Source organism: Sylvia atricapilla, chromosome 22 (genome assembly GCF_009819655.1).
Source record: "Sylvia atricapilla isolate bSylAtr1 chromosome 22, bSylAtr1.pri, whole genome shotgun sequence".
In the NCBI taxonomy this organism is placed as follows: Eukaryota; Metazoa; Chordata; class Aves; order Passeriformes; family Sylviidae; genus Sylvia; species Sylvia atricapilla.
The window spans coordinates 7,279,178-7,305,378 of NC_089161.1; the positions used below are offsets into that span (position 1 = coordinate 7,279,178).

A 26,201-nucleotide genomic window follows, 5' to 3' on the forward strand; every position below is an offset into this window, starting at 1 on the left:
GGTGCTGACGTTAGCGGACCGTGACGCGCCCGGCTGGGGGCGGGGCTTCCGCTGCGGGGGCGTGGCTTGGCCGCACCAGGGGCGCGGCCTCGGACTACTGGGGCGCGGCTTGCATGAGCGACCGGAGAGGGTGTGGCCTATGCGGAATTGGGGCGTGGCTGGCGCTGTATGGGCGGGGCCTGCCCGGCCGGTGGGCGGGGTCCGTGGCGCGGGGCCGCGCTGGATCCCATCGCACCCCCTGCCATCCGTACCGTACCCCACAGAGCCCCCTCAGCCTCCTCTGCACCCCTGTGTCATTCCTCCGCACCCCTATAGTACAGTCCCCCACGCCATAACAACCCGGACCCTTGAACTCCTATACCATGTTCCCCTATACCACACATCCCGCACCCCAATACCACCCTTCCATACCAAACCTCCCTGTACCATCACCTTCCAGGGCCCCGTAGCCCCCTGCAGCCCCACCCCGTGCCCCCTAAATCGTCCCACCTATACCTCCTCTCCTATACCCCCATAGCACCCCCAAACTATCTTGCCGATACCATACCCCCCTGCACCCCAACACCAAAGCCCCCCTATATCCCCACAGCGCCCCCCAACCCTCACGCCCCCCATCCCATCACTCGTGTGCCCCCATCCTGCCGCGGCGCAGCCCCCAAACACGGCAGCCGCATTGGTTGTCTCTCCTTTAATACTATCCCTGCGAGGAAGTCCCCGCCAACACCCCGATTGTCCTTTGCGCCCCCACCCCGCTGCCACCCCGGGGAGCACCCAGGCGGCCCCGGCCGCCCCAGCACAGTTCGGGGGGCCGCTGGAAGGGGGGTGTAACATTTCTGGGGGTCCCGGCCCCCCACCCCAGAGTCACCCTGGGGCAGTGAAGCATCGTTTCCTCCTGGTGGTATTTTTTTTTTAAAGAATAAAATTGGCCAAATTCCCCCCAAACTCTGTTTTGCGGGGAATTAGGAGGGGCAGGGGGGCACAGGGGAGCCCCCCACAGCACCATGCCGGAGGTCGATGGGGTGTCGGGGGATCCCGGCGGACTCCAGTGCCAGTCCCCGCACGCACCCCGAGAGGCCGGAGCTGAACTTGCCAGCAGTCAGGGCACGGGGGTCAGGGGCACCACCTGTGGGGGGACACAGGAGGCACTAGGTGGGGGACAGCCGTTGGGGGCACCCGCTGGGCCCACCCATGTCCTTGCCTAGGACATCTGCCCATGTCTGTCTTGTGTCCCATCAGGTGTCCCCACCCCATGCCCCACTGTGTGTCCATCCCAAGTCTCTCCCTGCATCCCATCCTCTATTCCACCCTGTCCCATCCCATGTCCATCCTGTGTCCCATTTCACGTTCCTCCTGGTGTCCTATCCCCACTGTTATTCCATGTCCATCCTGTGTCCATGCCATATCCCATTCTGTATCTGTGTCCCACCCCACGTCCATACCATGTGTCATCCCATGTCTCACTCCATCTACCCTACATTCACCCCATGTGCGGTCCACATCTATCCCACATCCACCCTGTGTCCATTTGTGTCCCAACCTGTCCCCCTCATGTTCCATATCCCCCCGTGTCCCCCCCATATGCCCCATGTCCCACCGTACCCACGTAGACGCTGCCCTCTGTGTTGGCCATGATGTTGGATCCAGGTGATTCCCCACTCACTGGCTCCTCTCCGTCCACCTGGAGTTGCCCACGCCGGCCCTCCCTGTGGGGCACTATCAGCACTTGCAACCCCATCCTTGTCCCACCTCATGCCCAGACCCCCGCCCACCTTGTCACCAACACCCGTGCCACTCGCCGTCATTGACCGGGTCTTCAGAGGTGATAGTGGCCTCGCCGCTGCCCAGCTGGTAGCTGTTGGGGGGCATGGTGTCAGTGTGCAGGGCACCCTAGGGGGCACCTTTTGGGGCTTAGGGGACCCCTGGGTGCCACACGTCATGCCAGGGGACCCTGTCTGCCTTCTCACCTGAACACCAGGTGCCCATCCTTCAACCCGAGGCCAAGGAAATCTTTGCTTTGCCACCCTCGCCAGGCTCCTGTGGGCACAGTGAGGGGTTTGAGCACCTGGGGGGGTACCCAGAGCCCCACCCCGAGGGGGTCTGGCAGCCTGGTGCTCTCCCTGTCACTGTGTCTCACCATGCCATGCCACAGCAGCAGCCCCTGGGTGCTGCGCGTCCGCAGCTCCAGCTCGATGGTCTCAGGAGCCTCAGGGGGGCTGCCACGGAGGGGGTGGGTGTTGGGGGACAGCACCCAAAAATGGGGTGATGCCATGGGGGGAGTGCAGCACCGTAGAAACAGGGGGGTGCTGCATCCGTTCGGGGTGTACTGTGTCACTCACCCACGAGGGAAGAGGTGCCCAGGAAGGGCCAGGTAGGATCCATCCTGGAATGCAGCGCTGAACTGCCCAGGGGCATCTGGGGGAAGATGGGGTGTCAGGGGGGATGGGAGGAGGGGACCCCACCTGCATTTTGGGGGGGGGAAAAGGGGAAATGGGTGCAGGGACCCACCGCCACCCCCGCTGCCCTCCTGCCAGTCCTGCTCCAGCTCTGCCAGTGCCGAACCTGCGGGAGAAGATGGGGTAAAAAGGAGGCAGGTATCCCCCTAGTGTCTCCAAGTGTCCCCCCACCATGTTCCTGGGTGTCTCCAGCTGTTCCCAGGTACCCCCAAGTATTCCCCAAGTGAATATCCTCAAGTGTCCTCAGGCGTCCCCCATGTCCCCGGATGGCTTCAATTATTCCCAGGTATTCCCAATTATTCCCCAAATGTGTGTCTCCCCCCTGTCCCCAGGTGTCCTCCAGGTGTCCCTAAGTGACCTCCTCCTATGCCCCAAGTATCTCCTCATGTTCCCAAGTTTCCCTCATGTCCGCACACGTCCCAAACTATCTCCAAGTGTCCCCAGGCATTTCCAAGTATCCCCAAGTGTGCATGTCCCTTGTGTTCCTGGGTGTCCCCCTGTCTTCCCTTTGTCCCTCCCATGTCCTCCAGTGACCTGAGATGCCCCTCCATGTCTTCAAATGTCCCCAGGTGTCCCTTCTTGCCCTTCCATGTGTTTCCCCCTCACTGTGCTGGCAGTGTCCCTGCATGCTCCCTGTGTCCCCAGCTGTCCCCAAGGTGTCCCCCCATGGCCCTGTGCTGTCCCCTCACGGTGCTGGCAGCGGGCCCCGCTGTGTCCAGGGGGGCAGCGGCAGGAGCCATGGACACAGGAGCCACCATGCAGGCAGGGCCGGGAGAGGTGACAGCCTTCGGCCTCCTCCTCTTCCTCCTCCTTGCAGCGTGGGCCTGGAGACAGCGGGACATGGTCACTGGGGGTGATGGGTGAGTGTGCATGGCATGCATAGGCAGAGCCCCCGCAGGGTGTGTGCAGTGAACAGCTGTGAACTGTGTGTGCACAGCCCACACATGCAGTGCATACACACAAATGCACACAGTGCACACACAAGCAGCACATGGCCACGCACAAACACACATGCAGTGCACAGAGTGCAGGCATGCACATGTAGTCCACACACAGAATGCACACACACACACAAACACACATGCACTGCACACACACACAGAAATGCACATGCAGTGCACACACGTGCGCAAACGCACCACACTCCCCCCCGTTCCCACTCTCACCGCGGGTCCCCGGCCGACACTGGGCGCGGTGGCTGCAGGGCCGCACCCCCTGGCTGCGCAGGAACCGCTCCCGCAGCTCCAGCCGCTTTCCACTGATGGACACCTGCGGGGACACTGCCCACTGTCACCCCTCTGCTGGCAGGGTCACTTCCTAACCAGGACACCAACAGGGTCACCCCCGCAAAGGGGACACCAGTGAGGGTCACCTCTCCAATAATGGGGCATCCACAAGGGAACACCAATGGCACCATTCCCCAGCCAGGAGGGTCACTTCAAACTAAGGGCATACCAAGGTGTGGCATCACCAACCCAGTGAGGGAACTCCAACAAGGGGATGTGAAGGGAAGTCACCTCCCCAACAACAGGGGACACTGCCAACGGGGTCGTCTTCCCAAGGGAACACCAAGAGGCGTCATCCCCCCATCAAGGGGACATCAATGGGGGTCACCTCCCTCCCCACCAAGAGGATCATGCCCCCGATATGGGGGAATCCCCTTGGCATGTGAGGGGGGTCACCTGGCCTCCAAGGGGACACAACGGGAGGGGGGTCTCACCTCTCCGATGCAGCCGTGGAAAGAGGCATTGGTGGGGGGGCGCAGGGGGGGCTCAGTGCCCCCCAGGTACAGGGGGCTGCGCAGGTTGAGTCCCTGGCTCTTGCCAGGCGAGGAGCGTTTCAGTGGGGCGGCATCGTCCACCACCAGTGTCCCATCCTTGTGAAGTCGTTCAGCTGTCACCCAGTGCCACTGGCCCAGAGCCACCGGCTCTGCGCTCCGCAGCACTGCTGGGCCTGTGGGGAGAGGGGTGGTGTTACAGGGGGTGCTGAGGGACAACCAGGCATGTTCATGGACCTGAGATGTGCCCTGGGTGATGCCTGGGGACCAGAACAACTCCAAGGACCTTGGTGACTCCCAAGAACCTCAGTGATGTTTGGGGATCCCACTGTGGCTCGGGGACCCCACTGTGGCTCAGGGACCCCACTGTGGCTCGGGGACCCCACTGTGGCTCGGGGACCCCACTGTGGCTCAGGGACCCCACTGTGGCTTGGGGACCCCACTGTGGCTCAGGGGGTCCCCTTTTGTGCCAGTGAACCCTGGTAATGCTGTGCCACTCCCTTACTCCCACAGCTCCCAGTGCCACTCTCCACAGTGCCCCCCACCCTGTGCCACCCACCTGAGCCCAGCTCGTAGCGGAACTCAAGGTGACCACCAATCATGGCCAAGGCCACGAAGTCCTCGACAGGGGCGGCTTTGCCAGCGCTGAAGAGCAGGAGCCCATCGGGTGCCAACGGCAGAAACTCAACCTCCAGCCGCAGCTCATGGTGCACGTTGGTGAGGGGCGGGTACGAGATGAAGGCTCCCTCCTCATCGAACGATGGCACATTCACCACCTCACCTGCACATCCCAGTCAGTGCCCAGTGTCGGACCCCCCCATCCTCGGTAAGACCTCCAGCTTCATCCTCAGAGCAACGTCCGTCCACACCCTTCATCCCCAGGGTGGGACAACATCCATCCATCCATCCATCCATCCATCCATCCATCCATCCATCCATCCATCCATCATCCATCCATCCATCCATCCATCCCCAACCTTCATCCCATGATGGGACCCCATCATTCATCCCCAGCCTCCAACCCACAATGGAGCCCAATGTCCAACCCCTTGGTGAGACTCAACCTACATCCCCAGGATGGGACCCTAGCCTTCATCCCCATGATGGGACCCCATCATTCATCCCCAGCCTCCAACCCCACAATGGAGCCCAATGTCCAACCCCTTGGTGAGACTCAACCTACATCCCCAGGATGGGACCCTAGCCTTCATCCCCATGGAGCCCATCTTTCCAGGCTGATCCTTATCTCTTGCCAGTGTCCCCAAGGTGGTGCCCAGCCCTACCCCATCCCCATGTCACCAGGGTGGTCCCAGACATGTCCCCATCTCCTTGGAGTGGTCACCAATCCTACACCCACTTCACCAGGGTGGTCCCAGCCATGTCTCCATTTCCCTGGTTGATCCCACCCCGTCTTCATGTCCTAGGATTGTGCCAGCTGTGTTCCTGTGTCACTCACCCTCGGTGCACCTCTCCCCAGTCTTGCCCAGGTGGCAGCGGCAGGTGTAGCCCTGCCCATCTGGCCGGTTGACACAGGTGGCATCAGGCCCACATGCCTCTGTGGGGTGAGAAGCCATGAGTGCCCATCCTGGGATGACATCCCCATGGAGGGAGTAGTGTCACCTACCTGGGTGACAGTTGCAAAGCCCTGCGAGTACTCGCAGTTATCTGCCAGTGAAGCCGTGGGGACATTGGCAGACGTAGGTGCCACCTTTCGTTGTCCTGGCACACGCCGCCGTTCTGGGTGAGGGGTGACATGGATGTCAGCAGTGGGCAGGGATGGGTGGGCATCACCTCCTCACCTCCATTCTCACCTGGCACGGTCGGTCCTGGCAGGTGGGACAATTGGTGACACCATGTGCCTGCAGGTCCATGTCCCCAAAGGCCACCTCTTCCCCCTGGATGCGGAGCTGGCGCACGCAGCCTGTGGGGTGGTAGAGATGGGTAGAACTGTCACATGAGGCCCATCATCCCCTCACCCTGGTGCCCCCCAAAACCTCTCACTCACCCATGAAACCCCGGCTGAGCCCTGTCTTTGCCACAGCATCAATGTCGGGGTACCCCCCAGGTACAGCTCCTCGTTCAGATCCAGACCATTGGAACTTCCCCTGCAGGCACAAGAGGTGGGCACCAACTCCAGCACCCTGACCCCCACCCCCCCACCCGCAAACTGATACCTGAGAGGTGCCGTTCACAGCGGGGTGCCCATCCAGGCCCAGCGAGCCCCAGGTGAGGTTGCGGAGCAGCCGCACAGTGTGGTACTCACCCAGCCGCAGCGCTGTGGGGTTGACGGATGGTGGCCATGCCCGAACCAGCATCAAACCTGATTTTTTTGAGGGTACAAGGGGTGTGGATGGGTGCTGGCACCCATCTTCCACCTCTTCCATAGCACCTACTCATAGTTCTCACCTAAATTCGGGACGTCCACCCACCAACCCAAAAGAGATGAAGTTCGGACACCGCTGTTTTTTCCGCTGCCCATTGTAGAGGAGAAGCCCTGAGGGGTGGCAGGGGATCAGATGGGACAGTCCCATCCTGAGGTGGGGGACACGTTCTAGGGGACCCCAAAATCCTCCCAGAATGGAGGAGAAACCCCCCATAAACTGGAGGCTCTCAGGTGCACAGAGAATGGGAGATAAAGGAGCGCAACTGGAGCATGAAGGGAAGGGATGATAAAGGCAGGGAAGGGAGGGTGAAATCATGGAGGGGACATGATGGGGGACACAGAAGACGTGGGGAACACGGGCTCACCATCAGCAGCATCAGGTCGGAAGGTGATGAGGATCTCAAACCTCTTGTAGGCATCCTTGATGGTGGGCAGGGGGAGGAAGGAGAGGGGCGACTGCCGAAATAGGGGACCACGTGCTCTGCAGGGATGGGGGGGGTAAGGAGGGATGGCGTACATCACCTCCACTCCCATCCATCCATCTGTGCCTCTGTCTGTCCTCACCTTGGACCTTCAGCACATAGTAAGCTGTCTGCTGGCCACGGTGATTCGAGGCCACGCAGGTGTAGACGCCGGCATCCTCGGGGCGCACAGCTGGCAGTGTCAGCACGTTCCCCTGCACCCTGGCACCTGCCGGCAGCTCCCCCTCCAGCTGTGGCACAGCAGAGGGGGGTCAGCACCCACAAGCAGCCCCCACTACCCCTGCCACACCCAACCTCCACCCCTCCACGGCACCTTGCTCCAGGTGATCTCTGGCACTGGGAAGCCAGATGCCAAGCACGGCAAAACAGCTGCTGATCCAAGGGACACCTCCTTCACCTCCGGCTGCCCGGTGATTTGAGGAGCAGCTGGGGACACACAGAAGTGTCACCACCCTGCAGTGACATAGTGTGCATCCCCACCTCCACGTCCCCATGCTCACCTTGCACGTGGAGGATGACATGGGACTGGACGGTGCCCACAGCGTTGGTGGCAGTGCAGCGGTACTGCCCGGCGTCTGCCCGCTCCACCTGCTTGATGGTAAGGGTGCCGGTGCGGACCAGCACCCCGGGGCGGATGCGGCCCCCCACTTTGCTCCAGGTGACATGGGGACGGGGCTCCCCCAAGCCCAGGCACTCCAGCTCCACTGTTGTCCCTGCCAGCACTGTCTGCACTGCAGTCCGGATGTTGATAAGGGCCCTGGGGAGAGCTTGGGGGACAGCAGGGTTTATGAGGTGAACCCCTGGCACAGGGAGGCATTGAGGTCTGGCACCAGAGTAGAAGATAGGAAGAAATGGGGTTCCTGAGAGGGGATGTGGGACAACTGGGGTGGCTGTGGGAATGGGGAGAGGTCAGAGGTGTCAGGAGTCATTGTGAGCATGGGGGAGACATGGGGAGTACCAGGGTGGTCAAGCGTGTGGGGATAGGGGGCACTGGGGTGTCTGTGGGTGTGGAGAGAGACTGATTGTGCTGGGGTGCCTACAAGCATGGGGAAGAGTGAGGGATATTTGGGTGCCTGTGGGCTTGAGGAGAGATTTGGGGTCACCATGGGCATTGGGGGGTATCAGGGTGCCTGTGTGTGTAAGGAAATGTAAGGTGCTGGGGTGCCCCTCAGTGGGGGGACATGGGGGTCCCGGGGTGCCCTTGTTGGTAGGGGACAGGTGAGGGGGTGGATGTGTCCCCTGGTACTGGGGTGATGCTCCTACCCTGGACAGTGAGGGTGGCCCGGTCCTCCGCCTGCCTGCCTGGGGCACTGGCCCGGCACACATACACGCCCTGGGCCCCCGATGCCAGCTCCGGCATCCTGCAGAGACACAGCCGGGATGAGGGACCCCATAGGGGACCAGTGTGAGCATCCCATCTCCCTGTCCCGTGTTCCTTACCTCAGCACCCCATCTCGCACACTGTGGGTAGGAGGCAGCTCCCCACCTTCTTTCAGCCACTCCACATGGGCATGGGAGTCCCCGGAGACAGAGCAGGTGAATTCAGCAGTGCCACCCACCCCTTTGATGAGGCTCCCTGGTGTCACTCGCACTACCAAAGGACCAGTGATGTCCCCACCTTCACCAGCATCACCTGGAAGGAATGCAGAGCCTCAGTGGTACCCAGTGGCACTTGCATCATGCCTGTGGGATGCAGAGCCCTGGTGGTATCCAGCAACACCAGGACAACCCAGGTGGGTTGCAGACCCCTGGTGGTACCCAATGGCACCACCCAGGTGGGATGTGGTGCCCCAATGGTACCCGTGAGCACTGGGATTGTCTGGCCAGGATGCAGAGCTCTGAGGGCATCCGGTGGTGCTACCACCACCCAGTGTGGAGCACGAATGGTACCCAGGATGGGGATGGGCTCACCATGGACAGACACACGAGTGAAGGCCTCAGCACTGCCAACGCGGTTGGTGACGAGGCAGCGGTAGGTGCCAGTGTCAGCAGAGGCTGCGGGGCTGAGGCGGAGGAGGCCAGCACGGTGGGCCACGCGCGCTGAGAGGCTGCCGTTCACCTTGTCCCAGGTGTAGTGCAGTGGGGGGGGTGCCATGGGCCAGGCACTGCACCTGCAACGTGTCACCTGCCCGCACTGCCATGTCCTCCGGGAGGATGGTCGCATATGGAGGTGCTGCGGGATGGGAGGAGCCATCAGCCATGACGAGGCCAGGAATGGGTCAGCGGGGCAAGAGGGGTGTTGGTGAGGGGTGTAGGGGGTGATGGAGATGGCCATATGGTGGGACAGATGCGAGTCAGATGGATTCATGAGGAAGGGGTTGATAGAGTAATGTGAGAGGAGATGGAGATATAAATGGCTGGGATAACCAACAGTGATGGATCAATCTACCAGGGAAGGAAGGGATGGATGGACGGATGGATGGATGGATGATTGGAGAGTTTTAGAGAAGATGGTGAATTGGGTGTGTGCTGGGATGGATGAGATGGATGATGCACAAGGAGAAGATGGATGCGAGAGTCAGGAAATTTAGAGTTGGATGTGAGCTGGAAAGATTGAACGATGGATGAATGTACCAGGAAGGAGTGGATGGATAAATTTGAGGGGAGATTGAGAAACTAGTGTATGCTGGGATGGATCACATGAATGGATACACAAGGAAGGGATGGAGAGAAAAGGTGTGAGAGGAGACAGAGAGATGGATGTAAGCTGGGATGGATGAGCAATGGATGAATCCACAAGAAAAAGCTGGATGGAGAGTTGAGAAGATGTAGAGATGGGTGTGTGCTAGGATGGATGAGTTGGATGAATGCACAAAAAAGAGATGGATAGAAGAGTTAGGAGATGGATGTGAGCTGGGCTGGTTAAGTGATGGATGAATCTACAACCAAGATGTAAATATGTGGGTGGATGGATCAATGACTGGCAGAGTTTGAGAGCAGATGGTGAGCTGGGCACATGCTGAGATGGATGATGCACAAGGAAGGGATGGATGGAAGGGTGTGAGAGGAGATGGAGAGATGGCATGCGCTAAGATGGACAAGAGATGGGTGGATGCACAAGGATGAGATGCATAGAGGGGTGTGAGAGGAAACAGAGAGAGGAATGTCAGCTGCAGTGGGTGAGCGAGCAGTAGATGAGTCCACCAGGAAGGGATGGATGGACAGGCATGAGAGGAGATAGAGCGATGGATATGAGCTAGGATGGATGAGAGATGGGTGAATTCACAAGGACAAAATGAATGGAAGAGTATGGAAATGGGGAGACAGATGTGTGCGAGATTGATGAATCCACAAGGAATAGACGGATGGAGACGTGTGAGCAGAGATGGAGAGATGGATGTGAGCTGTGATGGATGAGTGATGGGTGAATCCACAAGAAAGAAAGGGATGTTAGAGTAAGGAGATAGAGAGATGGGTGTGTGCTGGGATGAATGAGATGGATGGATCCATGAGGAAGAGATGGATAAGAGATATGAGCAGAGATGTAGAGATGGGTTTGAGCTGGGATATTGAGATGGGTTTGATACAGGATGGATGAGCCATGGATGGATCCATGGGATGGATGAGCCATGATGAATGGATAGACAGATGGATGAGAGAGCAGAAGTGGAGAGGAACATACACAGGGATGGACAAGCAGGTGGACATATCCACAGGAAGGGTTGGTGACAGAACTTGAGAGGAGCTTGAGAGGAAGAGGATGAGTGTTGCAACGGAGTGAGGAGGGTCCCATGAGGAAAGGCTGGATGTAAGGGTGGAAGTGGTGATGGAGGTGGTCATATGCAGAGGAAAGACAGGTGATGGCCACAGCAGAGGTGGCAGAAGGAACCCAGGGGCACCCAAACCCCTGCTGTCCCCTTCTTACTCTCCACATCAAGGGTGACGAATACTTCGCTGGAACCAACGGGGCTGCTGGCATTGCAGATGTATTGGCCCGAGTCCTGCTGCGCGGCACGAGGGATAACCAGGCTGCCGTTCACCACACGGTGCTGCCAGGGCAGGGGTGCCCGCAGCTTCGACCACTCGATCTGGGGCACTGGGTCACCTATGACCACACCATGCCCATCACTGTGGTGTCAGGTACTGCTCAGGACATCCCTTCTCCACCACTGTCCTCTAGGCTCCCCATACCTCTGGCCATGCAGTGCAGTGTGGCAGTGTCCCCGGCCACCACGGTGACAGTAGATGGTGCGGTGACCTCGGGGGCTCCAGGGTGCTTCTGCACTGACTCCACGCTGATGTCCACCTGTGCCTGCGCTGAGCCCAGGGCACTGTGTGCCATGCACACATAGGTCCCGGCATGCTCTGGCTTGGCTGGTGAGAGCTGTTGGGGGGACAGGGTGGGGATGAGTACCAGGCACTCCCTGGTGCCCCATGGCACCCCTGGGTGCCCCCTCACCTGCAGGATGGCCTGGCTGTCCATGTGCAGCAGCACCTGGTGCTCCACCTTCTGCCGAGAGCCCAGCCGGCTCCAACGCACCAGTGGCCGCGGCTCGCCCCGGCCCAGGCACTCTAGGCTCAGGGATTTACCCTCCTTCACTGTCACAGGGCCTGGTGGCATCACTGACACCGTGGGGGCACCTGGAGAAGGAGGAGGGAATTGGGGTGGGGATTGGGACACCACCATGAAGGGCATCTGGAAGGTGCCTGGCCATAGGGGTACCCATCACCCTTGGGAGCACTGGGAGCATGGGAAGAAATGAGCATGAGTGTGTGGATGGGGACACAACATCTCAGGAGCATCTGAAGCCCGTGGAGGACATCTGCATGGGGATGGGGACATCACAACTCCTGGGCCCCTGGAAGGACATCAGCATGGGGACATGGGCACCACCACTCTAGGAGCACCTGAAGCATGGAAAGGAGATGGGGATAGGGACACCATCACTCCAGTGGTATCTGGATGACATGGAGGACACCAGCATGGTGACAGGGAGACCACCCTGCGGGCACCTGGAGCATATGGAGAACATGAGGATGGGCACACCAGTGCCCTGGGGACACCTGGAGCACATGGAAACAGGGATAGGGCTACCCTGGCCACCTCATACCTTGCACCACAAGGTTGACGACGCTGCTGGCGACACCAAAGCGGTTGGAGGCCACACAGTGGTAGGCGCCCTGGTTGCCCACGTGGGCGTTGGTGATGGAGATGACTGAGCCATTGGCACTGATCTTCACATTGTCTGGGCAAGGAGGAGCCATCAGCACCAAGGCCACCCTGGGGACCATGCCAGGACCACCCTGGGGACCACCATACCTTGGAGGTGTTGGCCAGGCCCCATCCGCCAAGTGATGTTGACAGGCTGGGCGCCATCGTGGACGCGGCACTTGAAGATGGCATCTTCACCTGGTGCCACCGCCATGCTGTGTGGGTCAATGGAGATGATGGGGCTCTGCAGACCTGTGGGGACAAAGGGACAGAGAGGCTTTGAGGTCACTCGTATCAGCCATCTTCCCTTAGCATCTTCCCTCACTCTGTGGCTGCACTCACGGTAGCTGGAGCTGTCACGGGAGGTGACAGTGACAGAGACAACGGCCTCGCGGGAGACGCTGCCCATGTCAGCCCGGCACACGTACTCTCCCGAGTCGGCCACTGAGAGCTGTGACAGCCGCAGCCGGGACCCTGAAATCTGGAGACACCATAACAGAAGATGGTGGCATCACCCAGCCATGCACAGCAACCACCATCCTCCACCCCACCGGTGTCCCCACCTACCTGGTGCTTGGCTGGGAGGGCCCCACCACGTTTGTACCAGGTAATGGTAGTCTGTCCCTGGCTGGCCACCATGCAGTCCAGGTCCAGAGTCTGTCCCTCGGTGACAGAGGATGCTGAGGACTCGATGTGGATGGGTGGCGTGATGCCGGTGGCTGCATGGGCAGAGTTGAGGGTGAATGGCCCCAGTAGTCCCTGACACCAGAGGGAACCTGTCCCCTGGAAGGTGGCACTCACAGTGGGATGGGTTGTCTCCGTCATCAATGGTGATGATGAGGGATGTCTCCTGTGTGATGCTGCCTGATGTCACCCGGCACACGTACTCTCCCGAATCAGCTGCTGTCAACTGGGGAATGCGCAGGCGGGTGCCTGACACCTGGAGGGAACAATTAGGGGACAAGTCACCACTGCAGAGCAGGGGATGGGACAAATTCAGAGTGACCCTCCCCTGTCCCCTACCTGGTGGCCAACAGGCAGGGAGCCACCTCGCTTGTACCATGTCACGGTGGTGGGGCCAGACCCTGTCACCACACAGTTGAGGTCCAGGGTCTGTCCCTCGGCAATGGCTGAGGACAAGGACTCGATGCGGAGGGGCTGGGAGATGCCGGAGGCTGGGGAAGGACAGGGAAAGGGAACGTTTATCAGGAGGGTGACACCCAACTGTCCCCAAGCACTGCCCTCTCTCACACTCACTGTAATAGGTGTCGGCACTGCTGGGCACGGTGACAATGACAGATGCCTCCTGGGTGACAGTTCCCAGGGTCACCCGACACACATACTCCCCTGAATCAGCCACTGCCACTTGGGCAAGGCGCAGGCGAGTCCCTGACACCTGGGGACATGACAAGATGGGGACACATCAGTACCTGATGCAGGGTTGTGGCCTGCAGGGCAAAGCCACTTCCCCCATGTCCCACCTGGCTGTTTGGTGGCAGAGCTCCCCCGCGCCGGTACCAGGTGACGTGGGGATGACCCTGTCCTGCCACCATGCAGTTGAGGTCCAGCGTCTGTCCCTCGGTAACAGCAGCGGAAGAGGTCTCAATCCTCACTGGTGGCGTGACACCAACAGCTGGGGGTGCCAATAAGGGTCCATAGGGTCACCGCTGTCTCATCACCATGTCCCTATGTCACCTCTCCCCCATCCCAGTACCATAAGAGGAGCCAGCACCAGTCTGGATGGTGACGATGAGGGATGTCTCATGTGTGACACTGCCTGATGTCACCCGGCATACGTACTCCCCTGAATCAGCCGCTGTCACTTGCGGGATGCGCAGGCGGGTGCCCAACACCTGGAGGGGTGACATACATGAGAATGGGGACATAAACCCCTCAACACCACCAAAAATCCCTTTTTGACCCGAAAACACTCCTCAGTGTCCCCTACCTGGTGCTTGGCTGGGAGGGAACCCCTGCGCTTGTACCAGGTGACAGTGGCCTGTCCCTGCTCGGCCACGATGCAGTTGAGGTCCAGGGTCTGTCCCTCGGCCACAGAGGAGGATGAGGACTCAATGCGCACCGGAGGGGTGACACCAATGGCTGGAGACAGAGACAGAAGGGTTGCCCCAAGAACTGCGGCCCTGTCCCGCAGTCCTCAGTAACCTCCTCCTGTCCCCACTCACGGTAGGTGCTGGCACTGCTGGGCTGGATGGTCACCATGATGGAGATCTCCTTGGTGGCGGCCCCACTGGTCACCCGGCATACATACTCACCCGAGTCGGCTGCTGTCACCTGCAGCAGCCGTAGCCGGGAGCCAGACACCTGTGGGGAGGGGACACAGGGGTCACCGGGGCCATCAGCTCTGGCAAGGGGTCATCTGGGACTGCACAAGGTCACTTGAGCTTGCACAGGGCTACTTTGGGTTTGCATGGGCGACCTGGGCTTATATGGGGTCATTTGGGTTTTCACTTGGGTCTTCCATGGGGTCACTCAGGCTTCTGTAGTCACGGGGCCACTAGGGCCTGCCTAGGACCTACCAACCTTGCATGGGGTCCCCAGGACTTAGTGGTCTTGCCCAGAGCTGTATGTCATCCCTATCCTCCCCACTTGGTGACATCCCCCCTCCGTGCCCCCTACCTGGTGCTTGGCTGGGAGGGTCCCCCCGCGCTTGTACCAGGTGACAGTGGCCTGCGTGGGGCTGGCGATGACACAGTTGAGGTCCAGGGTCTGTCCCTCGGTTACAGGGGATGACAGGGACGAGGACTCGATGCGCAGTGGGGTTATGCTGCCTGGGGCTGTGGAACAAGGTGGGTTCGAGACTCACCACCACCGTGTGTGTGACCCTCCCAGGGATACTGGGAACAGTGTCACCCCTGCATGGGTAATCTCCCATGTCCCCTGTCCCCACTCACAGTAGGCACTGGCGCTGCTGGGCTGGATGGCCACCATGATGGAGGTTTCTTTGGTGGTGGCCCCGCTGGTCACCCGGCATACATACTCGCCCGAGTCAGCCGCTGTCACCTGCAGCAGCCGCAGCCGGGACCCGGACACCTGTGGGGAGGGGACACAGGGGTTACTGGGGACACATGAGCTTCCATGGGGCCATGTGAGCTTGAATGGGACCACCAAGGCTTGAAAGGGGACACCTGACCTTTCATGGGCTACTTGGACTTGCACAAGCTACATGGGCTTCCATAGGTCCCCTAACCTTTCAGAGGCCACCAGGGTCTATGATAACATGGAGTTCCTTGGTCTTGTATGGGGTCACCTGGGCTTATAGGGGCCACCTGGGCTTCTATGGGACATTAGCATTTGCACAGATTACCTGGGCTTGCCCAGGGCCAGCTGGCCTTGCATGGGCCGACAGGATTGCAGGGGCCACCTAGGTTTACCCAGAGCTGTTGGTCAGCCGCATCCACTCCCTTTGGTGACAGCCCCTCTCCATGTCCCCTACCTGGTGCTTGGCTGGGAGGGTTCCCCCACGCTTGTACCAGGTGACAGTGGCCTCCGCAGGGCTGGCAATGACACAGTTGAGGTCCAGGGTCTGTCCCTCAACCACAGCAGAGGATGGAGAGTCGATGCGCAGGGGAGTCGTGTTGCCCGGGGCTGGAGAACAAGATAGGAGGGTGACACCAGTGACCACAGCAGGACCTCGCCAGCATGGGCACCTGAGCCCTGGCTCAGTGCTATGACACATGAGGACCCCCTGCTGGCACTGCCACCCCCTGTCCCTACTCACAGTAGGCACTGGCACTGGTGGGCTGGATGGTCACCATGACTGCACTCTCCTTGGTGGCGGCCCCACTGGTCACCCGGCACACGTACTCGCCTGAGTCAGCCGCTGTCACCTGCAGCAGCTGCAGCCGGGAGCCAGAGACCTGTGGGGAGGGAACACAAGGGTTATCAGAGCCACCTGGGCCTGCACAGGGTTGTGCAGCAACCTCAGCCACCCTTTGCACAGGGCTGTGCATCAACCCCATCATCACCCTCTGTGTCCCCTACCTGGTGTTTGGCTGGGAGGGACCCCCCACGCTTGTACCAGGTGACAGTGGCCTGTCCCTGCCCAGCCACGATGCAGTTGAGGTCCAGAGTCTGTCCCTCAGCCACAGTGGAAGAGGATGCCTCGATCCGGACAGGGACACCTGAAGCTGGTGGTCCTGCAGGGGAGGACAGAGCTGTGATCATCTGTTGGGAACCAGCTTGTTCCCTCCAGTGCTGCTGAGCCCAGTCTTACCATAGGATGAACCCGATGCAGCCACAACAGTGACAACGACAGATGCCTCCCGGACAGTGGTTCCCAAGCTTGCCCGGCACACGTACTCTCCTGAATCAGCTGTCGTGACGTGGGGGACACGGAGGCGGGACCCTGAAACCTGCAGTTGGGGACATGCTTTGGTGTCACACAGCAGGGGACAGGGCAGCGTTTGGGGTGCTTCCCAATCTGCTGTGCCCTACCTGATGGTCAGGGGGCAGGGAGCCCCCACGCTTGTACCACATCACGGTGGCAGAGCTGGGTCCTGCCACCACACAGTCCAGGTCCAGGGTCTGTCCCTCGACGACAGATGAGGAGGAGGACTCAATGCGAATAGGCGGCACCACCCCTGCGGGGAGTAAAAGGAGCAACATGGGTGGGTTGTAGCCCCATCCCAGCCATCCCCAAACACCACTGGCGTTCCCCACCCTCCTCACCTGGCACCACGGCCACCTCAATAGCAGCACGGGCCGTGCCAGCGGCGCTGGTGCCCACGCAGAGGTAGATGCCACCATCAGCTGCTGTCACAGCAGGGATGACGAGTGTGGCAATGTCACCGTGCTCAGTGCGGGACTGTGGCATAAGGGTGGGTGTCAGTGCCACCTGTGGTGCACTCACACCCCCTGGAGCACCCATGGGTGCCAGCACCCTGCTCACCTGCGGCGGCAGAGTGCCCCCCTGCTTCTCCCAGGTGATGGTGGCAGTGGGGGACCCTGAGACCCGGCAGTAGAGCCGCACCACGGAGCCCTCCTGTACCTCCGTCCGCTCTGGGCTCACCTGCACCTGTGGGGTGCCTGCACCTGTGGGGAGGGGGATCAGGGCGGTGCTGGGGGCAATGGCGGGGTGGGGACAATGGGGGTGACATGAGTGATGCAGATGATGAGGGTGAAGGGCACCATGGGAAGATGGAGGTGATGGGGGAAAATGAGAGTGATGGAAATGATGGAGATGATGAGGATGATAAGGGTGATGGGAACATGGAATGATGGGGATGACAGAGATGATAGGAGTGGGGGTTTTGGGAGCAATGGAGACAATGAGAGCAATGGGAACAGTGGTGTGGATAAGAGATGATGGAGATGATACAGATGAGGAAGATTAAAAGGGTGATGGGAACAATGGAATGATGAGAAACAATGTGATGATGGAGATGAAGGGAAAAGGGAGGATGAAAGGGAAGAAGAGAACAATGAGAACAGTGAGAGTGACAGATGATGGGGACAATGAAGGGTGTGAATGAGAGGTGACAGAGACAAGAGTGGTGATGATGGGATGATGGGTACAAAGGGAATGATGAGATGATAGGATGGTGGGGATGAGGTGGATGGACAATGGCAGGTGATAGGGATGATGAGGGTTACAGGGATGATAAGAATGACAGGGATGATGCAGACAATGGAGACAGTGGAGACAGACAATGGGGGTGATGAGGAATAACATGGATGATGGGTGATGATGGGAGCAAGTGGGGTGACAGGGACAATGGGGACTATAGGGGTGATGTACAAGACAGCAGCGATGGGAATGATCGGGGTAACAGGGATGATGGAAATGATGTGGATGGAGATGATGAAGACAATGGGGTGACAGAGACGATAGAGATGATAGGGATGGGGATGATGGGGACAATGGGGAAAAAGGGACAATAGAGATGATGGGGATGATGGGGAAAATGGGGTCACTGATGATGAAGATGATGGGGATGGGGATGAAAGAGTCAGTGGGTTGACGAGGATGATGGTGATGTTGCTCACCTTGCACGTGGAGGAAGGCACGTGCCGTGTGCTGTCCGGCGCTGCTCCGTGCCCGGCACTCATAGACCCCCATGTTGGTGGGCTCAACAGAGCCAAAACGCAGTGTCCCACCCTGAACCACAGCCTGTGGCGGCAGCGCACCTGCATGGACACAGCCCACCATCACCACTGCTCGTTGTGTCCCTCTGCCTGGTCCCAGTGTTCCCTTGCCCCAGCGGGCACCTACCGAGCCACTCAAGGGTGGGCTGGGGGCTGCCGGTGACCACACAGCGGAACTCGGCTGGCTGCCCCGGTGCCACGCTCAGCTGCGCCGGCTCCACGGTGGCAGTGGGGGCACTGGCGGTGCTGGCTGTGGTGAGACCCAGGGGGGCTTAGGGCTCACCAGGCCCCCAGGTGCTGTCTCCAGGTGGTGGGGCAGTGGGAAGCAGGGTGGCGTGGCACAGCCGGCAGCAGGGTGCATGTGGAGCCCCATCATGCAGTAAGTGGGGGGACCGTGCAGACCCCCAGGAACCCTCCCCTGCTGGCTTACCCGGTCTGTGCCCCTCCATGAACTCAACCGGTCCATAGAACATCTGAGTCTTCGAGGCAGCTGCAGGAGGGGATGGGTCTCAGGGGAGTGTGCCCATCACTATGGAGTCCAGGCACCAAACCTGCCCACCACTCTGATGTGCAGGCACCAAATCTACCCATCACGTTGGCATCTAGGCACGAAACCTGCTCATTGTCCCAGTGTCTGGGCATTCAGTGTGCCCATCACCCCAGCATCTGGGCACCATGCGTGCTCATCACCAAAGAGCCAGGGTGGTGAGTGTGCCCATCACCTGAAGGACTTGGCACCAAGCAAACCCGTCAGCCTGGTATCCAGGCACTGAATGTGTCCATCACCCCAGCATCTGGGCATCGACATCCGAACAGCAAGCGTGCCCATCAAACCCAGCATCTGGGGGCCAAGTGCAACTACCACGCTGGTGCCTTGGCACTGTGTGTCCCCATCACCCTGGTGTCTGGGCAGTCAATATGCCCATCACCCTGGTTTTGCCCATCACCATGGGGGTGAGCCGCAGTATCAGCACTCACCCTGGACGTAGAGCGTGGCAGTGCCCTGGTCCATGTCCAGCATGTTGGAGCCAGTGCAGACATAGACTCCGGCGTCCTGGGGCCGCACGCTGCGCAGCGTCAGGATCCCGTTGAAGTCCATGGCGCCTGCCGGCAGTGTCCCATGGTTCTGCCTTGTCCACACCAAGGTGTAGGCGGGAGACTGGGGGAGACAGAGGTGGGGAGGCCTGAAGCCATTGGGGGTGCATGGGGGGGCATATGCCCAGCTGTGCACCTATGGGGGAGAGATGGGCACCCAGGGAAGTCCCACAGAGCTATGTGTAAGGATCCAAGGGGGCTTCGGGGGGTCCATATGGGTACAGCTGTTCCTATGCTCTGGATGTCCCCATGACTACATTCTTGGCTGTCCCTTTGCTGTAAGACCAGGTGGGCACTCCAGAAGCATCTCCACACCCTGAATGTCCCTGCATACACCCAGGGGTGCTCTGCAGCACCCCTGCCATGCTGTGCCCCCTTCCCCTCACCTTGCTCTTGGCAGTGCAGACGAAGGTGACATCAGCTCCAGGCTGCACCCGCTGCACCCGCTTCTCCTCCACGGTGACAGTGATGGGCTTGTCGGGGGTCTCTGCGCCCACACAGAGAGGTGAGCCCCGCTCCTGCCTCCCCTCCGTGCATGACACCCCGCAGTGACAATGACCTACCGGTGACGATGACCTCGGCGCGGCTGGTGTTGCTGTGCTGGAGGTTGCGGCAGGAGCACACGTAGACGCCAGCTTCAGAGGGCTGAATGCTGGGGAAGTGCAGCTCCTCACCTGCGGGGACATGCAGGTGACACCCCACACCTTGGGGGACAACCCGAAGTTCCCCCATGGAGCCACTCAGTACCTTGTTGGCGGGTCTGGGCACCCTCGGGGAGCGGCCGCCCGTCCTCTCGCACCCAGTGGTAGTAGAGTGGGGGGTCCCCAGTGGCGTGGCAACGCAGGGTGACGGCACTGCCCTGTGGCACCGCGGTGCGCAGGGGGTGCACACGCACGGCCAGTGCAGGTGGCGGCCCTGCGGGGACACAGCCCTGCCCCCGCACCGTGGGGTCACCCGTGTAACCTTGGGCACAGCTGCAGGGAACAATGGGGGCACTGGGTTTGTGGGAGCGTAGTGGGGTGCAAATGGGAGGAAGTACATTGGAGTGGGTGCACTGGGGTGTGTATAGGGATGAGCATTTTGGGGTACAGAGGGTGGGTATACTGGGGTGTGTATGGGTGTGTGTATTGGGGGGAGCACATCACAGTGAGTACATCAGGATTAGTATAGTGGGGTGGTGACTGTATCAAGGTGGGTATAAGGGTGGGCGCTTTATTGGGGTGAGGCCATCAGGGTAGGTGCACTGTGTATTGGGGTGCATATGTCAGGCTGAGCCCTTTAGGGGTGAGCTCAAAGGGGTGAGTACATCAGGGTGGGTGTAGCAGGAGAACATTGGGCTATATTGAGGCTATATTGAGGTGGGTGTATTAGGGTGAGTATATTGGGGAGCACTTTGGGGTGGGTCTATAAGGGGAAGGCTATTGGGGTGAGTATATCGGGGGGTATACTGGGGTGAATAAATTGAGGTGAGCATATTGGGATGCATATGTCGGGGTGAGTACACAGATGTTCTTTAGGATGCATACATTGGGATGAGTTCATAGGGGTGAGTGCATTGAGTGGGTATATAGTAGGAGTACTTCACAGGGGGTATATAGTAGGAGTACTTCGGAGCGGGTATGTGTGTGTGGACATATGAGGGTGACCCCATCAGGGTATGTGAGGGTGAGGCAATGGAGGTGGGTTTTTGGGATAGTTACATAAGGGTGACTCAATCAGAGTGGGTTTTGGGGTGGGTATATGGGGATGAGCCTATGGCATGGGGTTTTGAGGTAGGTATATGGCAGTGAACCCATCAGGGCAGGTATAGCAGAGTGGGTACACGAGGGTGAGCCCACGGGGTGGGTTTTCGGAGGGGCATATTGAGGTTGGTTCTGGCAGGGGGTATACTGGGATGGGGTTTGGGGGGTGGGTATACGGGGGTGAGCCCATGGGGGTGGGTTTTGGGGCAGGTTTTAGGGTGCCAGCTGCCTCACCGCTCGCAGTACTGCCCAGTGTAGCCTGGCTCGCAGGCATTGCAGCGGTACCCACTGCCTCCCAGACTCTCACAGGTCCTAGAAAATCTGTGGGGACAGAGCAAGGTGAGGGTGCGCCCCTTCCCTGGCACCCCCAGCCCAGCTCCTCCACCCAAGTGCAGGCACTCACTGGTTTTCAGGGTACGGGAGGGGACAAGCGCAGGGCTGGCAGTCCTCGGGGGTCCCGGCGGTGGCATCCCCGTAGAAGCCAGGGGCGCACTGGTCACAGAAGTCCCCTGCCGTGTTGTGCAAGCATCCCTGGAGGATAGTAGGGGCACAAATTGAGGGTGTCATGGCTGGGGTAACACCTCAGCCCCCAACAAAACGTTCGGAATGTGGGGCCTTACGGAGCAGGCGCCGCTCTCGGGGTGGCAGCTCTCAGAGTGGCCGTTGCACTCGCATAGCTCACAGTGTCCCAGGTAGAGCCCCCCGCCTGCACGTGTGTACCCGGGGGCACAGTCCTGCAGGAAGGGACAGCATTGGGATCCCCCATAGCCTGGGGAAGGGGAGTGGGGAGGAGTGAAGAGGGGGCTTGGGGGACAGATGGGTGATGGGGGTGCTAGGGGGTGATGAAAAGTGATGGGGTGATGGGAACAATGCTGGGAGAAGGATGGAAGAGTGATGGTGATAAAGGGGGGATGCTGATGGGGTGATGGAGAATGGTGGGGGGTGATACTGAAGGGAGGATGGAGGGATGATGGGGGGTGATACTGAGGTGATGGAGGGTCTGGGGACAGATGGGTGATGATGGGGGTGCTAAGGGGGTGATGAAGAGTGATGAGGTGATATTGGGGGTATGCTGAAGGGGTGATGAAGTTGATGGAGGGTGACGGGGGTGATCCAGGGGATGATGAGGGGATTCTGGGGATGCTGAAGGGTGATGAGGACATGAGGGAGGGCACTGGGGGACAGATGGAGGATGATGGATGTGCTGGGGGCGTTGATGAAGCATGCTGGGGATAATGATGGGTGTGATATGGAGGTGATGGGGGTGTGATGCTGGGGATATTGGGGGCTCATGGGCAGTGATGTGACTGCTGGTGATGATGATGGTACAATGACAGAGGGATGATAGGGGTGATGGGAGCGCAGGGGGGTGATGCAGAGTGATGAGGGGGTGATGCTGGGGGAAGAATGGAGGGGTGACAGGGGTGAGGCTGACAGGATGATGATGGGTTTGATAGGGGGATGAGAGGATGGAGGGATGATGATGGAGGTGATGCTGGGGGATGCTGGAGGGATGACAGAATGCTGAGGGGCGTGACGGTGGGATGGTGGGTGATACTGGTCATGATCAGGGAATGCTGGGGGTGGTGGAGGGATGCTGGGGTTGATGATGGAGACAATGATGAAAGAGTGATGGTGGTGATGGAGGGTCACCCTGGGCGGATGGTGGGATGCTGGGGGGTGATCAGAGGCATGATGAGGAGGTACTGGGGAGGAGAGTAGGGAGGTGATGGGGGTGATGGGGTGTGACACTGGGAGGGGCTGGGCTCACCTGGCAGGACAGTCCATGGTATCCGGGGGGACAGCGACATTCCTCCACCTCAGGAGCTGGGGGCAAGCCAGGCTGGGGGGGCACGGCCGTGTCCATGGCTACATCGGCGATGGTGGCCACGGCTGTGCTTGTGGAGTAGGTGGCTCGGATGAGGATCTCATCCAGGTCAGCCAGTGCCATCAGCAGGTGCTCCCGTGTCGCTGGCTGCCCATCTGGGCGCTGCCAGTATTTCTGCACAATGGGGTGGGTTAGTGGGAGACACACTCTGGGAAAGGGGGACATTAGGGAGAAAAGCTGCCCACCACTTCCTACCTCCCGAAAAATTATCTCGAAGGCCTGGGGGGTCCGCGGGGGCAGGTCAGGCTGGTAGGCCACCAGCGTGATGTCATTGCCCTGTGGACAAGGGGGCCAAGGGTGTCAGGGGGTCCTGATGTCTCCCACTGTGTTCCTGTCCCACCCCAGGCAGCACGTCCTTACTGTGATCTGGATGTCGGCATCGGGCAGGGGGGCTCCCTGCCCCCCTGGAGTGTAGCTCAGGGTGTAGTGGAGCCGACCGCCATAGGAGCCTACCTGCACCAGGAGATGGGTGGGATTGGGATGGCAGTGGGAAAGGGAAGAGGTAGGATGGGCATAGCGAAGAGGATGGGCATGAAGAGGACAGGGATGGGGATGGGGAAGGCAATGAGATGAAATACGGATGAGGAAAAGAAGAGAGAAAAGTGAGAGAGAAAAAGGGAAAGGGGAAAGAAGAGGATAGGGATGAGGAAGGGAAGAGGATGGAGAGGGGATGGATGGGATGGGACGGAGAGAAAGAGAAGAAAGAAAAGAAGGGACATGATGATGGGGACAGGGGATAGCACAAGACAGGGATGAAAAAGGCGAAAATTATGAGAAAAAGGGAAAAGAGAAGGGGCAAAAGGGAAAAACAAAAGGTGAAAAGAGGAAAAAGGGAAGGGAAAGGGGAAAAGGCCAAGGAGAAAAGGAAGAAGGAAAAGGAGAAGGGCAGAAACGAGGCTGTGCCCATCTCCTCCCCAACAGTGCCCAGGGTGCCCATGGGGAGGGGGTGCAGCCCCTGGTGGGGCATTCCCATGGCTCCCATGGGCACCCCTGTTCTCCTGTTACCTTGTCCCCCTGGTAGGGGGGTGGCAGCTGCCAGTAGTATGAGTCAGGGGGCAGCTCCCCGAAGCGCTCATAGGTCAGGCGGGGCTGGGGGTGCCCCAGCTGCACCCCAAAGCCGCTGTCCACACGGGTGCTGCGCTGCCGGTTCACCAGGGCGAACCCCTGGGCATCCCCCAGGGCAAAGGACGTCCGGATCTGCAGGATCGAGAGGTGAAGGGTGGTCTTGGGACAGGTGGGGACACCCTGGGGACATGTGGGGACAACAGGGTACACTCACGGTGCCACGGGCGTAGGTGGTGCTGGTGCAGTGCTGAACAATGCCCATGCAGAAGCAGGGCAGGCACCCAGCTGGCTCATCTCTGCTTAGGTGGAAGTGGTGGGGACGGCACGTGGCACAGTGGGGACCCTCCACATTGGCCTGGAGGGGAATAGAGCATGATGACATTGCCCTGTCACCCCTCCAGGGGTTTGGGACACACACACAAGGCTCACCTTGCAATGACACTGCCCACTGGCATTGCAACCCTCACCAGTGCTGCCACGTTGGTCACACTGGCACTGCGCACCGGGGACACCAGGCACTGAGGGGTGACACACAGTAAGCCACGATCCCCCCTTGGTGCCACCACAGTTGACACCACTTTGTTCCTGTGACACTCACCTCGGCATGGCTCTCCTTGTAGTGGGTCCCCCACATAACCAGGCAAGCACCTACAGTGGGACAAACCAAAATGAAACAGTGAGAGGAGCATTCACCTCAAAAAGACCTCCCCACCACACCCTAGCACCCCTGTCACCTCTCGCAGAGGCGCCCACTGTGCCCTGCAGCACAGGCACTGCACGTAGGCTGCCCGTCTGTGTCCTCAAAGCAGATCTTTGTCACCCTGTGGAGGGGACAAAGGGACAGGTGACACCCAGTCAGTGTTCTGAGGGATGTGACAGACCATGGAATGGCACCTACTGGGTGTCCCCATGGGGTCCGTAGCAGGGACAGGGCTGGCAGTCGCCTGGGGTGCCCTGGGTGGCATCGCCATAGTAGCCAGGTTGGCACTTGTCACACTGGGGACCATCCGTCTGATCCTGGCAGTCCTGTAAAGAAACAGGGTGCTGGCACGGGTGTTGCTGCCATGGGGGCTCCCAGGATGTCCTCTGGCTGTCCCCATCTGACCTGGCAGATGCCAGTGTCAGGGTGGCACTCGCTGGCATGGCCGTGGCACTGGCATGGCTCACAGGTGCCCAGGTAGAGCCCAGTGGTGCTGCGGGTGTAGCCGGTGTCACAGTCCTAGAGGGGACACAGTGGCAGTGGAGTGGGACATGGCTCAGCATCCCCACGGTGATGGTGAGTGGACCAGAGGGTCTCACCTGGCATGAGGCTCCGCGGTACCCAGGGGGACAGGCGCAATCCTCCACCTCCAATGCGGGGGGGCGGCCAGTGGCATGGGGCACTGCCACATCCAGGCTAACATCAGCCAGTCTGGGGAGCCGGAGAGGAAGTCAGCACTGCCCTGCCACCCTGCTGTGTCCCCTCCTGACTCCACAAGGAACTCACCTGCTCTCCTCTGGCTGCTCTGAGTAGGACGCCCGGATCATGAACAAGTCCACGTCAGCCAGAGCCATCAGGAGGTGCTCGCGGGTGGCATCATGCCCATCTACACGGCGCCAGGCACCCTGTGCCACACCAGGATGATATGGGGGCTGCCATCCCCCACTGCACCCAGCTCAGGCCTTTGGGGCATCCAGGGTGACCTCCCCATGGCACCCAGTCTGAACCTCTGGAGTCCCCAGACCAACCCCTCCCCAGCACCTAGCCTGAACCCCTCCCTTCATGACCCTTCTTGCTGGGTGTCACACAGGGACCCCTCTCACCTCACGGATGGGCACAGTGACCATGGTGGGGACACCAGCCAGTGGGGTGGCACTGGAGAAGTGCTCCAGGAGGATCCCATTGCCATGGAGCAGGACATCAGGGTGCTGGGGGAGCAGGGGAGTGCCAGCTGGGGCCTGGTGTGTCACTGTGTACTGCAGCTCCCCGCCATACGCTGTCACCTGTGGGAACACTCAGCATGGCTTGGGGTCACCAACTCCCCGAACTTGGCGGTGGGGACATGGAGAGGTGCAGAGG

At 59.9% G+C, this 26,201-nt stretch overlaps 1 protein-coding gene across 1 annotated transcript in view; it reads right to left on the minus strand.

Moving 5' to 3' along the window:
• Positions 1 to 673: 673 nt before the first annotated feature.
• HSPG2 (heparan sulfate proteoglycan 2) overlaps positions 674 to 26,201 on the minus strand; it is a 40,538-nt gene continuing 15,010 nt past the window's right edge. The window contains 77 exon segments of the mRNA XM_066334499.1: positions 674 to 1,123; positions 1,600 to 1,722; positions 1,782 to 1,852; positions 1,965 to 2,013; positions 2,016 to 2,034; positions 2,135 to 2,213; positions 2,337 to 2,412; positions 2,506 to 2,559; positions 3,143 to 3,277; positions 3,620 to 3,722; positions 4,174 to 4,406; positions 4,790 to 5,011; positions 5,687 to 5,785; positions 5,855 to 5,942; positions 5,944 to 5,967; positions 6,042 to 6,151; positions 6,236 to 6,295; positions 6,298 to 6,322; positions 6,324 to 6,335; positions 6,405 to 6,515; positions 6,517 to 6,550; positions 6,637 to 6,724; positions 6,979 to 7,071; positions 7,074 to 7,094; positions 7,178 to 7,325; positions 7,409 to 7,521; positions 7,596 to 7,862; positions 8,359 to 8,456; positions 8,536 to 8,728; positions 9,007 to 9,181; positions 9,183 to 9,268; positions 10,961 to 11,140; positions 11,227 to 11,419; positions 11,495 to 11,676; positions 12,147 to 12,281; positions 12,356 to 12,499; positions 12,590 to 12,728; positions 12,815 to 12,966; positions 13,049 to 13,187; positions 13,271 to 13,422; positions 13,505 to 13,643; positions 13,729 to 13,880; positions 13,962 to 14,100; positions 14,196 to 14,347; positions 14,431 to 14,569; positions 14,885 to 15,042; positions 15,160 to 15,298; positions 15,702 to 15,853; positions 15,987 to 16,125; positions 16,250 to 16,404; positions 16,482 to 16,620; positions 16,703 to 16,848; positions 16,937 to 17,072; positions 17,157 to 17,299; positions 18,254 to 18,394; positions 18,480 to 18,602; positions 18,783 to 18,842; positions 19,331 to 19,511; positions 19,834 to 19,934; positions 20,011 to 20,121; positions 20,195 to 20,421; positions 21,424 to 21,510; positions 21,593 to 21,720; positions 21,810 to 21,923; positions 22,961 to 23,191; positions 23,273 to 23,353; positions 23,438 to 23,530; positions 24,083 to 24,274; positions 24,357 to 24,497; positions 24,572 to 24,660; positions 24,741 to 24,790; positions 24,877 to 24,963; positions 25,041 to 25,168; positions 25,248 to 25,361; positions 25,442 to 25,553; positions 25,629 to 25,747; positions 25,946 to 26,125. Of these exon segments, the coding sequence (XP_066190596.1) occupies positions 960 to 1,123; positions 1,600 to 1,722; positions 1,782 to 1,852; positions 1,965 to 2,013; positions 2,016 to 2,034; positions 2,135 to 2,213; positions 2,337 to 2,412; positions 2,506 to 2,559; positions 3,143 to 3,277; positions 3,620 to 3,722; positions 4,174 to 4,406; positions 4,790 to 5,011; positions 5,687 to 5,785; positions 5,855 to 5,942; positions 5,944 to 5,967; positions 6,042 to 6,151; positions 6,236 to 6,295; positions 6,298 to 6,322; positions 6,324 to 6,335; positions 6,405 to 6,515; positions 6,517 to 6,550; positions 6,637 to 6,724; positions 6,979 to 7,071; positions 7,074 to 7,094; positions 7,178 to 7,325; positions 7,409 to 7,521; positions 7,596 to 7,862; positions 8,359 to 8,456; positions 8,536 to 8,728; positions 9,007 to 9,181; positions 9,183 to 9,268; positions 10,961 to 11,140; positions 11,227 to 11,419; positions 11,495 to 11,676; positions 12,147 to 12,281; positions 12,356 to 12,499; positions 12,590 to 12,728; positions 12,815 to 12,966; positions 13,049 to 13,187; positions 13,271 to 13,422; positions 13,505 to 13,643; positions 13,729 to 13,880; positions 13,962 to 14,100; positions 14,196 to 14,347; positions 14,431 to 14,569; positions 14,885 to 15,042; positions 15,160 to 15,298; positions 15,702 to 15,853; positions 15,987 to 16,125; positions 16,250 to 16,404; positions 16,482 to 16,620; positions 16,703 to 16,848; positions 16,937 to 17,072; positions 17,157 to 17,299; positions 18,254 to 18,394; positions 18,480 to 18,602; positions 18,783 to 18,842; positions 19,331 to 19,511; positions 19,834 to 19,934; positions 20,011 to 20,121; positions 20,195 to 20,421; positions 21,424 to 21,510; positions 21,593 to 21,720; positions 21,810 to 21,923; positions 22,961 to 23,191; positions 23,273 to 23,353; positions 23,438 to 23,530; positions 24,083 to 24,274; positions 24,357 to 24,497; positions 24,572 to 24,660; positions 24,741 to 24,790; positions 24,877 to 24,963; positions 25,041 to 25,168; positions 25,248 to 25,361; positions 25,442 to 25,553; positions 25,629 to 25,747; positions 25,946 to 26,125 (9,507 nt within the window). The 3' untranslated portion in view covers positions 674 to 959.